The sequence below is a fragment of the Parambassis ranga genome, unplaced genomic scaffold (genome assembly GCF_900634625.1).
Source record: "Parambassis ranga unplaced genomic scaffold, fParRan2.1 scaffold_27_arrow_ctg1, whole genome shotgun sequence".
In the NCBI taxonomy this organism is placed as follows: Eukaryota; Metazoa; Chordata; class Actinopteri; family Ambassidae; genus Parambassis; species Parambassis ranga.
The window spans coordinates 1,082,732-1,095,500 of record NW_021144800.1 but is presented as its reverse complement, the minus strand read 5'-3'; the positions used below and the strand labels follow the sequence as shown (position 1 = coordinate 1,095,500).

Below are 12,769 nucleotides of genomic sequence, written 5' to 3'. Positions count from 1 at the left end.
CCAAGAAGGCTTTTACCCGACCAAGGATGTGAATTTGTCAATCAGGTAACACCACTTGTCATGTTATCTGCCCCTATTTTCAATGATAAGTTTTGTCTCAGTATTATTATTGTTAATCCAGATAAACTATAAGATCTGTGACAAGCTGGGAATAAAGAGAAGCTTGTGTTAACCCTACCACCCCCAGACCAATGGCTTGGTAGAGACAATGACTGGGACCATTCAAAGGTATGGTTTTATAATGTTTGTGGATTTTGTGTTACTTTTTGCAATCCTGTAACTGTGTTTGATCTTACAGGACTTTGAATAAACTAGTTGGGGAGAAACCTGAGACTTAGGACAGCCACCTGCAGTCTTCTTTGTTTGCCCTGAGAACAAAAAAAACTCAGTTCTCGCCTTATTTTCTAATGTTTGGTAGGGAAGAAAGATATCCTACTGAGATTCCAGAAGAGTATGAGGTGTGTTCTCAATACATGTATGTGGTGCATGGTACAGTAATCCATCAATCTGGTTTACCAACATTGTGATATATTTCCTCTCAGGTAACTGATAGCATCGTGGAGAATGTGTTGGGGCATGAAACACTATCTGCAGGACTAAAAATACTTAAAAGAAATGATGCAGTCGCCCTGGAAAACACTGAGAGGGTCAGGGCTTAAGTGAAGCGGAAGAGGGAGGAGACAGGGCAGGAGGACAAGTTTGCTGTGGGAGATCAGGTCATGAGACAAAAGCATCCGTCAGGAGCAAAGGAAGGGGGGTAAACCACTGCTAGGGCCCTTCACAATAATTAAAACTGAATATAAAAGTGCTGACCACAAGAACAAGGTGGTGCATAAAGTCAACATTGACCACCTTACCAAATACACACAGCCCACACCCCGCATCCCCCACAAATGGCCTTCTTCATCCACACTTTCAGCATCACCATCCACTATTTCCTCCCCATACAACACTACCCTCTACCTCTGCTCCACCGTCATCCAGCCCTGCTCCTCCTCTATCAGCAATGCAACCTGATTCAGTGGAAAGTGGTGATTATGGACTTTCAGTGTTTTGTCTGTGCTGAGGTCATTACATTATTTTTATTTATTTATTTATTTTTTTCTTCCTACAGTAGTAAATGAAATTTGGGCTGGGGAAAAGCCAGAGATTTTATGGAGCAAGATGGGCCCATATAAATTGTTTACACAAAACCTACAGGAACACCTTGGACCCGGTAAACTTGTGGAAAGTGAGGTAAGCAAAAAACGTGGCATTGGACAATGTGTATTTTATTTTTTTAGATCATCAACATTTCTTAATGTTTACTGCAATATCGTTATATACTCTTTGCAGGTGACCTGTGGCAGCTTTTTGACAATACTGTGACTCAGGGCCGTGGACAGTCCAGTGCCAAAGCAGAGGCTACTGTTCAAGTGCAAAGGTATCCTGCAGAACTGAACATTCCAAGGCAACAGGACCCTTTGCTCTACTGGCACACTCAGAAGCATCTATATCCGCACCCGTACAAACTGGCACTTCAGATTCTGTGCACACTAGCTTCTTCGGTCCCCTGTGAGAGGGTGTTTTCCAAGGCTGGGGAAGTTTATCAAAAAAGAGGAATCGCCTGAGCCCAAACACTTTGATATCACTATTGTTCCTAAATAAAAATCAATAAAAATGCCCCCTCCCCCAATCACCCAGTAACACAAGCACTTACATAAAATGTATAAAAAATGTTAATTATACATATAATAACTAACAACAATAATATTATAAATATTAATTAATGCACATTTATCTATACCACATTACATTATATTATCTATTATATACATATTATATAATAGATGTATTTACTTTCTCTATATCTTTACAATACCTCATACAGAAATTCTGACAACCCTTAGAACACGTTCCATTGACAGTAAAAACTATGGACAGAGCTTCCGTGGGAGCTTCCGTTTGTTTCTGAAGAGCCATTCTGAGGCTCGGTGGGAGGTTCCAGGACGCGCTGACCGCCGCCATGTTGGCAGTGTCACGTCCGCCAAAACTACAAATATGGACAAAGAGGGGGAGGAAACTCGTGCTGTGATACGTCAACTGTCTGTCACTCAAGCGGCAACGCCCATAATTATGTGTAATTTTAAGTCTGAATACAATTGAAAGGAGTGAGTTGTAAAAAAAATTCACCCCCGATACAGTTGACACTAAAAGAGAACCTATCATCTGAGACCAGAGTGGTTTTTTTGTACCAGGCTGTAAACATGTTCTTTTCTGCTGTGATGTCGGCCATTTTATCATGGGAGTCTATGGGAAATTACTCGCTTTGGAGTCAGGACTTCCAGCATGTGCAGCTAAAAGTCCATTTTCCATCCCTCAGCAGGTCAGAGGACAAGGAGAGAACAAAAGCTGAACTAGGAGACAAAGAAGCTAAAAAAAGAGATTCAAACAAAAGAGACTCGTTATTTTCTACTAAAGGAACAAGAAAACACATCAGGTTTTCTAAAGGAGCAACAACAAGCAGCAGCCCTACTAACAAAAGGACAAATGTCCCTCTGTGTCTCATCTTCCCTCCTTTGTCCTTTGTCTCCTGATCAGCAAGTGGAAGCAGGTGAGCTCAGTCAGAAAGGAGGACTGGGAGTGTCTGGAGGAGCACAGGAGAAGAAGCAGAAACTACCAAGAGCCTTGAGCACAGTGTTCAATGAGCTTTTTACCACAATCATGTTGCTGTTGGTAACAAACACATGTGCTTAATGGGTAAGGTGGGAGGAGGCATGAAGGAGAAAGGCTTTACTATGAAGTCTGGATACATCACTGTGAGTTTAATGGAACTTATTGGAGTCTTAACTCATAATGAAAGAAGTGACAGAAACAGCAGGTGAAATTATAAACTACCAAAGTATTAAAGAAAAGGTCAAGGGACCCAAACCTGGACAGACTGCATGCTGAAGACACTGAAGGAACACGGAACAACAGGTGCAAACATAGAAAGCTCTGAAAGTGACAGAGACAAAGGACAGCACAAGACTTGGACACACAAGAGTTAACAAGACACAGGTGACAACAATCATGGCGGAGCAGCTGAGCAACAAGGAGGGAAACACAAGAGGAAGGAAAGAGTCCTTTCACAATAAAACAGGATATCCAACAAAACAACAAAGTACATGAAGCAGGAAGATGGAGGACTTAAAGGGAAACAAAGCTGACACAGCTGGCATCATGACATTAGTAACAGTTCAAATGCAGTAAACATGCTGCAGACATGTGTTCATAGATGAAGTCAAACATCAAATGTGCCGACCCATTCACCTAAATGTTACTAAGAAGAGGACTTCCTGCTGCTCCTTAAACATGATGGTCTGCTGTGGGTCATGTCTTTGTTCTGCACATGTACCGCTAACATCTCCAGCGTTACACAAACACATCATGTGCTGCTTGACTTGTTCCATTCATGGTAGGAAAGCATGTGGAAGTCACACATGTCAGATCTGTGCTAGTCTCCCTTCATTCAGCCCATATGAAGACAAAGAGTCTGCAGGTCCAGGAAGTTATAATTAACTACCATTAAATAACAAGAACTTATGATGCAGCCAGCAAATTTATACCATGAAGACCCCTTTAAAATAATACACCTCAAAAACTGGTGTTTTCATCTGCCAAAAAGTGACTGTGGCCCCACAGTGAGTCCAGGGGCTTATTTCTGCCTCAAAAGGACTTGATTTCACTCTGGTCTGTGATATTTAACAGATTATTGTTGAATCCAGGAACACTTCAAACAGACCGGTGCTGTAGGTGGACTGACTTGCAGCCACCCTTTCAAATATCTTAGAAATAAAGGTGAGGTTGGAGATCACAGCAGTTTAGAAGCCTGTGGTACTTAACCTGTTGCCAGAGACAGGTTGATCTGGCCACACCTGTGTGAAATCAGCCTGTCCAGTTAGGATCAACACTGATTGTGGATCAGTTTCAGCTGCTGTTGTGCAAATGGAACAGACAACAGGTGGAAATGAGAGGCAGTTATCAAGACAGCCCTATAAAGGAGAGGTTCTGCTTCTCAGGAGGGTCACACCCTAATACAAGACCACTTCCTGCAACAAATAAACTTCATGATTCAATGTTGAGCTAATGCCACAGCCACAGAAAGACATTTCTCCCAGCTGCTAGACAGCAAGCCTTATCTAGACATGGAGGACAGTCTCCTCTCCTCATGGAGGACAGTCTCCACAGTCTCCTCATGGAGGACAGTCTCCTCATGGAGGACAGTGATATGCAAAGTGTTCAATCTTTGTTGACACAGTTTGAAGAAATCTTTGCACATATCTTTACCAATGTCAAACTAAGAAGAGCATGCTCTCTCTCTAGGCCTACCTTGTTGGGGGGTACAAACAGGACCCATTGAGCAGTTTCCCCCTCACCCTCTGACCTCTCCTCCACTCTCCTTAGTCTGGATCATACTGGGTAATATCGTCTCATAATCTGTGTTAACTGTCTTCCTTGTAGTTCTGTGCCTCGCTCTCTCTCTCTCTCTTTGCAGGTCTCAAGACCTGCATACTGACCTGCAGTCCGGCCCCTGATCTCTCCTGTGCTCATCGACTTCACTAGCCCCTGCTGCTCATCTTTGCTATCAAATTACTATTACTACTTATGGACTGACGATAGATATCTATTACAGAATAATCACTGTTTCATCTTGCTGTCATGTTTGCTCTGTACTGTATCATGTTTGTATCATGTTTGCTTCTCTCCCTCTCTCTCTCTCTCTCTCTCTCTCTCCTTCATCCTCTCTCTCTCTCTCGCTCTCTCCTTCATCCTCTCTCTCCTCTCTCTCTCTCTCTCTCTCTCCTCTCTCTCTCTCCTTCATCCCCTCTCTCTCTCTCTCTCTCTCTCTCCCTCATCCTCTCTGACTAGCGGCAGGACTGGTTCCCCCTTAAGCTGAAGGGTCCTGCCCAAGGTTTCTTCCTCTTAAAGGGAGTTTTTCCTTGCCACAGTGCTCTTAGGGGGGGAATTGAACTGAATTGAATTGCTTTGTGTTGTTCTTCCACCGACTGACATAAAAAATAAGAGGTCACACATGGCTCGTTGGTCTAGGGGTATGATTCTCGCTTTGGGTGCGAGAGGTCCCGGGTTCAAATCCCTCATCTTTGAACTTCAGTAGATTGGATGGCTGCCTCATGTTTACGTTTGCAGGATTAATCTTTATTCCAAATAAGTTCATATTCCAATTTAGACCCTATAAACAGCTGTCGGCTCAAACTCCCAGCAGCAATCATTCTAGAACTGATATGTTAATAGTCAATAAAAACCCACAGCCTCATCCACAGGACAACACTCAGCAGTCCATCTTCACCTCAAAGAGAAAGGACAGTGAGTCTTTTGAGGACAATAATGTCCACATTTTAAACAGAGGACAGGTGGTTTGTAAGAGGAGTCGAGGAAGTTAGGTTGCTACAGTACATAACAGTGCTCAGGGTGAGCATGGCTCCCTCTCCAGTTTGGTGTTGGCGCTCCTTTACTTGTTTCCAGATTTTAAAAAGCATGGTTTAGCCTCTTGCCTCAAATGTCGAAACACAGTCTCCCTCCTCCCCAAACACACTGGGCCTGCTATCCAGAACTGTCTGCAAAAACAGGAAAAGATTAATTTGTCCCTCAATGGGGAAATTGTGTTTTAGCAGCAGCAGATATAGACAGCAAAAGGATGAGAAAAGCTATATACATAATAAAATTAACTACAATATACAATAGAATCAAATAAGAGTATGCATATTAACAGGTGAGTGGCGGTAGAAGTGGTCTGTAAGAAAACTACATAACTAAATAAATTATGTATTGTACACTGTGGTGTGTGAATATTGCTCCTATCAGAAGTGTTTATTATACAGTCTGACAGCAGCAGGAAGGAAAGACCTTCTGTATCTCTCCTCCACACACCGAGGGTGGAGCAGTCTGCCACTGAAGCTGCTCTGCAGAGCTGACAGGGGGTCCTGCAGGGGGTGGACTCATTGTCCAGCATGGATGTCAGTTTTGTCAGGACCCTCCTGTCACCCACCTCCTGCAGTCTCCTCCTGCAAGGTCGGGACAGAGCTGGACTTCCTGATGACTCTATCCAGCTTTTTCCTCTCCCTTTGTGATGCTGCTCTTCCAGCAGACCACACCGTACAGAATGACTGATGCCACCACCATCTCCTCGGAACAAGAGTTTCATAGGGACAACGGTGGTGCAGTGGTATTGCAGGGTTGTCTAGTAACCGGAAGGTTGGTGGTTCGATCCCAACTCCTCCCTAGTCACTGTTGTGTGTTCTTGGGCAAGACACTTCACCCTAGGCTGTGGCGTGCCTTGCTAGTCATTGTATGACACTGCTTGGCAGCAGTGGTAAAGAATTTCCCTCTGGGATCTAAAATAAAAAAAAGTCCACCACCATCTCCTTGGTTTTCCCTGCATTGATCAGGAGGTGGTTTCGCTGACACTAGTCCACAAAGTTCTGCGTCAGTCCTCTGTACTCTGCGTCGTCGTGGTGATGAAACCAACAATCGCAGTGTTGTTAGAGAACTTCTGCAGCACACAGCTGTCAGTGTTGTTTCTGAAGACCCACAGTTCTGGGCTCTCAGATTTAGATTCAGAAAACTTTATTTGTCCCTGAGGAGCAATTTAAGGCACAAGTGAGCAGCTTGAAATATAAGACACAGTAAAATAGAATAGAGAATAGATACAAATAAAATATAAAATATTAAGTATGTACAGGTTATCAAGTCATAAATGTTATGACTATCCAAATGTCCATGAACAATGTAAACAGACTGTAAAGTGGCTGAAGTGCAAAAGTAAGCAGTAAACAGTAGTATTTGTATGTGCAAATTAAAGTTATTGTGGTCAGTTTGTGAGGTAGTCCCTGATCCACTCTGACAGCAGGTGGTCCACCCCTGTCTGCTCCAGTTTGTCCTTCAGGATCGCCGGCTTTCCAGGTGAGAAAGCTCCTTTTAACATCCTCCTAATAATACTTACTTTAAGATATGTTATATAATGTGTTATGGGTTTTTGGTGGTCATATATAGGGTTTACTTGTTGTGTGGGTGCGGAGTGGTGGGATAGTGATGTGACTGCTTTTAGCGACACTGACTTCATTCATAACATTCAACATTCATAACTTCAGAATGACGAGAACCTTTGAATACGTCTGCGAGCGCCTTTCTGTGTCACTCTCACAGCAAGACAGTCGACATCTCCCTCATATGTGAGCCGTGCGTTGGAGTTGGGCTCTACTTCCTGGCAACAGGGGCTTGTTGCTAACAACACAGCTTGTCTGCCCGCTCCTGTGTCGCAGAATTGTGACGCCTGTCGCCTTTCACTGACGCAAATGTCGGATATATGCCGCATAGCCGTTCAGACTGAGGTCGCATTGCAAAAAATCTGATAAGTATCTGATTTAGGACCACATATGAAAGTGGCCTGGGTCGGATATAAAAACATCAGAATTGAGCTGTTCACACTGTCATGACAATATCAGATACAGGTCACATTAGGTCACTTTAGCCTGCAGTCTGAACGTAGCCGAATTGCTGTGGCTCCATCAGTTCTACTGAACTTGACCAGATGAAGCACATCAGACTTGTTAGGTGTAAACAATTAACTCTTTGAGCTGACAGAGGAGCATAGGATGACCTTGGAGATGCTGGGCATTGAACCCAGGGCCTCATACATGCAAAGCATGCGCTCTACCACTGAGCTACATCCCCCACTGTTGTTAGGGCCTGAGCACTGAGTAGTGTGAAAGCCCTATTGTAAATGTTTATTATGTGCATATAAACAAGATCCTGAGTAGCATAAAATAGATAAAGTAAAATATTGTCAATGGAAGAACAACACTAAGCACATGTTTTTCTACAACATTAAAATATCTCCAGTTTGTACATTTCTTTGGGGAGAAGACAAAATTGCCTGGAGGAGGGAAGGCTGTAACAGACTTCATGGTCAGCAGATGATTAAAGGCTACAATGAGCAGATCACAAATACTACAAAGGACCACCTGACCACCTGTGGGGATTTCTGCCCACTGCAGCTCTCTGCTCATTGATATGAACTCTGACTGTGATAGCGATTCCTGGTATGGTACAGATCTGTGCATGGTACAGATGTATGCATGCGTATCATGATGACATCACACACACACAGACACGTGCACACAGGTCTTGGTTAAGACCCTACAGGTAAGTATGGACAAGGAATGCTAAAGACAGGCACTGTGGTCTTGACAAGATTTGTCTGTGTGTGTGTGTGTGCAAGGTGTGTGCCCAGGTAAAGTGCGGCCTCCCCGGTGAGCTGTCCCTCCTTCCTGGTTCTCTGGCGTACTACCAGGGGCCCCAGAATAAACAAAGCATAAACTCCTGGACCCCTTCTCAGCAGCACCAGGGGCGTGGCGCTGCATTTACGATGATGACGATAATGAGGAGAGGCAGCCAGGACCACAACAAGGAACAAGGAGGAAGAGGAGGAGAGAAAACAATGTTTTTTGGAGCTAATGAGGGAGGACATGAGGCTGCAGAGGGAGGCTGAGGAAAGGAGAGAAAGGGAGAGCAGAGAGAGGATGGAGAGGCTTTTTGGTTTATTGGAGAGGATGGTGGACAGGAGGTGATCTGTTTTTGTGTTGTACATTCAAATTTCTATGTTGTTTAAGTTATTATTTACATTGTTACTTGTTAAATATTTCCATTGTGTTTATAAAATGTTACATGATCTAAACTTTATAATTTAAATAAACGTTAGAAATTCACAGTGACAACAGTGATTTATTTCTTCTATTATATACATATAAAAATAATAAGCATAGCAGACATGACTATATACAAAGAACATATATACATTTTCGGCTGAGCAGGAGTCCCTGGTGGTGCTGCTGGACTGGATGGGATGCCCCTTTGAAGACCTTGGAGTCCTCTGGCTGTGAGTGGGACATCATTTCGGGGGGAGGGAAGCCTGTCTCCACTGTCCACCGCATCGTCCATCAGGGTTTGCAGGGCTGACACAACCAACGGCTGCCATGTTACTAAAAATGTTTATAAAGAGCCAGGTAATAATTACTAATTAATAATTACTCTAACAGAGCTATTTCCACAACAGCTTGGAATTGAAATAGCTATAAAATTACTATACTTACCCTCTGAAAGTAATCATGGTCGAGCATACCCTCCTCCAGGGCAGACACCTCAGCAGACAGCTGATCCCGCCAGGGAGCCCCACTGGCTGCCTCCAGCCCGTTCTCCCCCTCATCCCCCGGCATGTCCTCCTGCACTCCATCCTCTGGGGCCATGATGTCACCGGCACCCAGGCAGATGTTGTGCAGGCAGGCACAAGCTGTTATGACCTGTAGAAAAGAAGAATTACTTACATGGTATTCACCATTTGACAATAAGCAATATTTCTCTCATGTAGTGACATACCTGAGGCACAAAGGTGTGGTGCACCTCCAGCGCTTGGAGGAAGATGGCTCGCCACCTCGTCTTCATCATTCCAAAGGCACGCTCTATGATGGAGCGTGCCCTGGAATGATGGCTGTTGAAGCGCTGGGCTGCCACACCTTGTACCGGCTGCTTGTAGGGAGTGATGAGGGGGAGTGGATGCTGGAGACATGGGTACCCGCCGTCTGCCAAGATGAAGTGCCCTGGAGGAGGGTAGATGCCACGCCTGTACAGTGGGCTGTGCTGGAGTACTCTGGAGTCGTGCACCGACCCCGGCCAGCCCACGTACGTGTCAATGAAGCGGCCCTGATGGTCACACACTGCCTGCAATAAAATGGAGGAAAACAGTTTCCTGTTGCGGTAGCAGTGACCATCAGGGCCGCTTGGAGGCTTGATCCTCACATGGCAGCCGTCGATTGCTCCAGCAGCTTTGCAGAAAGCTCTGTGTCTCGCCAGCCCTGCAAACCCCTGGGTTACTGCCGCCAGGTCTTCTGCGGTCTTGGGGAGGTAGATGACCTTGTGGCGAATAGCCACCACCTCCCCAGTAACCCGATGGACGATGCGGTGAACAGTAGAGCGAGGCATCCCAAACACCCTTGCCACCACTCTGTAGGATGTCCCACCCGCCAGCCAGAAGAGGAACAGCAAGGTCTCTATTGTGGCACCCCATCCGTGTCTTCTTTCCTGGTGTAGAAGCTCCAGCAGCACCGCCAGGGACTCTCTGCTCAGCCGGAAGTCTTGGGTGGTGTCATGATTGGTAAAAAGGTTTGTAGAACAGGGACCTGTACATTTATACGGCAGTAAATCCGCCCTGTCTGGAGACATGAGGGTAAGAACATGAGGATTAAACTACAGCTATTGATTTACAGCTGATACAATTCTATTGAATGTTAACAGTTCTTACACATTTAACTAAAACTAGTTTAAAGTATTCAAGTCTTACAAATGAATAAATACATATTACATTAAATCATATTTGTCAACTACTGTTTATATGGCAGGCATTTGTTCAGTAACTGGTATATTAATGATTATCAATAGTATGGGTTATTACAGCAGCGGGTTAACGTTACCTCTCCACTGCGCTCTCCCAGCCTGAAATAAACGAGTCGGCGCTGATTTCTCTGCTGCTGAAGCCACCTCTCCTCTTCCACCAACAACGTAAATATTAAACAAAACAAAATCCAAATCTCGATCTCCATTTCCATCTTTCGTTTTTCTGCCTTTTCGTGTCTTTCCTCTCTTTTCTCTTTTTACTCTGTGTTCGTCTGCTGTCGTCTGTCCGCGTTTGTTTTTCCCGGGCTTGGGGGGCAGAACTTGTGACATCGCGCCACAATCAGGAAGTGCTTTGAAGGCTAGACCGTCCCATTTACCAATGGTTGAGAATCCTCCGGAGGATCCTCAGGAGGACGCCTTAGACCGCATAGGCTGTGTCCTCCGAAGGATGCAGACCCTGAATTAGATCTTTCCAAATAAAACAGGAAGCTAGAGACAGAGAGGAAATGAATCAAAGCATGATAAAAGCAAAAGCAGGAAGAAGACAAAGAGTCATTTTCAAAGACAAATGAATCCAAGAATCAAAGAGGAAGAAGAAGAGCTAAAGCTTTCCTTACATGGAACTTTCAATACATGAACATCTTCATATGATCTTCCAGCATGTGCAGCTAAAAGTCCATTTGACATCCCTCAGCAGGTCAGAGGACAAGGAGAGGAACAAAACCTGAACTAGGAGACAAAGAAGCAAAAGAGACTCATTATTTTCTACTAAAGGAACAAGAAAACACATCAGGTTTTCTAAAGGAGCAACAACAAGCAGCAGCCCTACTAACAAAAGGACAAATGTCCCTCTGTGTCTCATCTTCCCTCCTTTGTCCTTTGTCTCCTGATCAGCAAGTGGAAGCAGGTGAGCTCAGTCAGAGAGCTCACCTGCTTCCTCAGTGTCTGGAGGAGCACAGGAGAAGAAGCAGCAACTACCAAGAGCCTTGAGCACAGTGTTCAATGAGCTTTTCACTACAATCATGTTGCTGCTGGTAACAAACACAATGTTAATGTAATGGGTAAGGTGGGAGGGAGGCATGAAGAAGAAAGGCTATGAAGTCTTGATACATCACTGTGAGTTTAATGGAACTTATTGGAGTCTTAACTCGCAATGAAAGAAACGACAGAAACAGCAGGTGGAATTCTATTAGTAACAGTTCAAATGCAGTAAACATGCTGCAGACATGTGTTCATAGATGAACTCAAACATCAAATGTGCCGTCCCATTCACCTAAATGTCACTGAGAAGAGGACTTCCTGCTGCTCCTTAAACATGATGGTCTGCTGTGGGTCATGTCTTTGTTCTGCACATGTACAGCTAACATCTCCAGTGTTACACAAACACATCATGTTCTTCCACTGACTGACACATGAAAAATAAGAGGTTGCACATGGCTCGTTGGTCTAGGGGTATGATTCTCGCTTAGGGTGTGAGAGGTCCCGGGTTCAAATCCCGGACGAGCCCTGATGTTTAACTTTATTCCATTGGAGACCAACTCCTTGTTGTTGACTCTTTTCAGTTCCTCTCTAACTACCACACAGCTTTACAAAGCTAACAAAGTTCTATTCAGACTCATCCCAATCCAGAGCAGTTGTTCCACAGTGACACCTGCAGGAGGACGTCATCACCCAGTATGTGACCTGCACTGTGAGCTGTAAGGTCTTATACAGACAGGTGTGTGTCTGTCCTCATCAAGTCCAATCAGTATCATCAAAGACAGCTGGACTCAGATGAAGGTGTAGAACCATCTGAAGGACGATCAGAAGAAATGGACGCACCTGAGTTCAATATATGAGAGTCACAGCAAAGGCTCTGATACTTAGGACCATGTCATATTTCACTTTGTCTTTTTAATACATCTGCAAACATGTCAACAACTCTGTGTGTTTCTGTCAGTATGGGGAGCTGTGTGGACATTAATGAGGAAAAATGAACTTCAATGATTTTAGCAAATGGCTGCAATATAACAAAGTGAAACATTTAAGGGGGTCTGAATACTTTCTGCACCCACTGTACACATAACAAATGAATGTGACTGAAACAGCATCATTGGAAGCATCAGACTTTTAATCTGAGGGTCCAGGGTTCAGGTCCCTGTTTGGGCAGAACACTTTGTACTCCTCTTGCTTGTACTCCCCTTCCCTCTCTGTTAATGTGCTTGGACAGAGCTCTGTGAACAGCCAGCCTCTTTGTGTCTTGCCCTCCTTGTGCAATGTGTCAATGGTCGTCTTTTGGGCAACTGTCAAGTCAGCAGTCTTCCTGTGGTTGTGCAGCCTACAGAACTAGACTGAGACCATT

At 44.4% G+C, this 12,769-nt stretch overlaps 1 protein-coding gene and 2 non-coding genes across 3 annotated transcripts; 1 reads left to right on the top strand and 2 right to left on the bottom strand.

Moving 5' to 3' along the window:
• Positions 1–5,522: 5,522 nt before the first annotated feature.
• LOC114430718 (protein ALP1-like) lies at positions 5,523–10,257 on the bottom strand. Its single transcript, XM_028398682.1, has 4 exons — positions 9,835–10,257; positions 9,415–9,756; positions 9,132–9,338; positions 5,523–5,597 (listed from the first exon to the last, which is right to left on the bottom strand). Exons 1-4 carry the CDS (start codon positions 10,255–10,257, stop codon positions 5,523–5,525), a joined length of 1,047 nt encoding a protein of 348 aa, XP_028254483.1.
• On the bottom strand, positions 7,642–7,713 carry trnaa-ugc (transfer RNA alanine (anticodon UGC)). The gene has a single exon. It is a non-coding gene; the product is annotated as a tRNA-Ala (tRNA).
• A 1,606-nt stretch (positions 10,258–11,863) lies between the features above and the next one.
• Positions 11,864–11,935, top strand: trnap-agg (transfer RNA proline (anticodon AGG)). Its single transcript has one exon. It is a non-coding gene; the product is annotated as a tRNA-Pro (tRNA).
• The last annotated feature ends 834 nt before the right edge of the window (positions 11,936–12,769 follow it).

What these genes read in the sequence shown, in the direction of transcription:
- LOC114430718 (XM_028398682.1), bottom strand. Translation starts at nt 10,257, where the DNA reads ATGTCTCCAGACAGGGCGGATTTACTGCCGTATAAATGTACAGGTCCC. An exon ending in GAGCAATCGACGGCTGCCAT is followed by an intron (nt 9,757 to 9,834) that starts GTGAGGATCAAG and finishes ATTTTATTGCAG; the next exon opens with GCAGTGTGTGACCATCAGGG. An exon ending in ACCACACCTTTGTGCCTCAG is followed by an intron (nt 9,339 to 9,414) that starts GTATGTCACTAC and finishes TCTTTTCTACAG; the next exon opens with GTCATAACAGCTTGTGCCTG.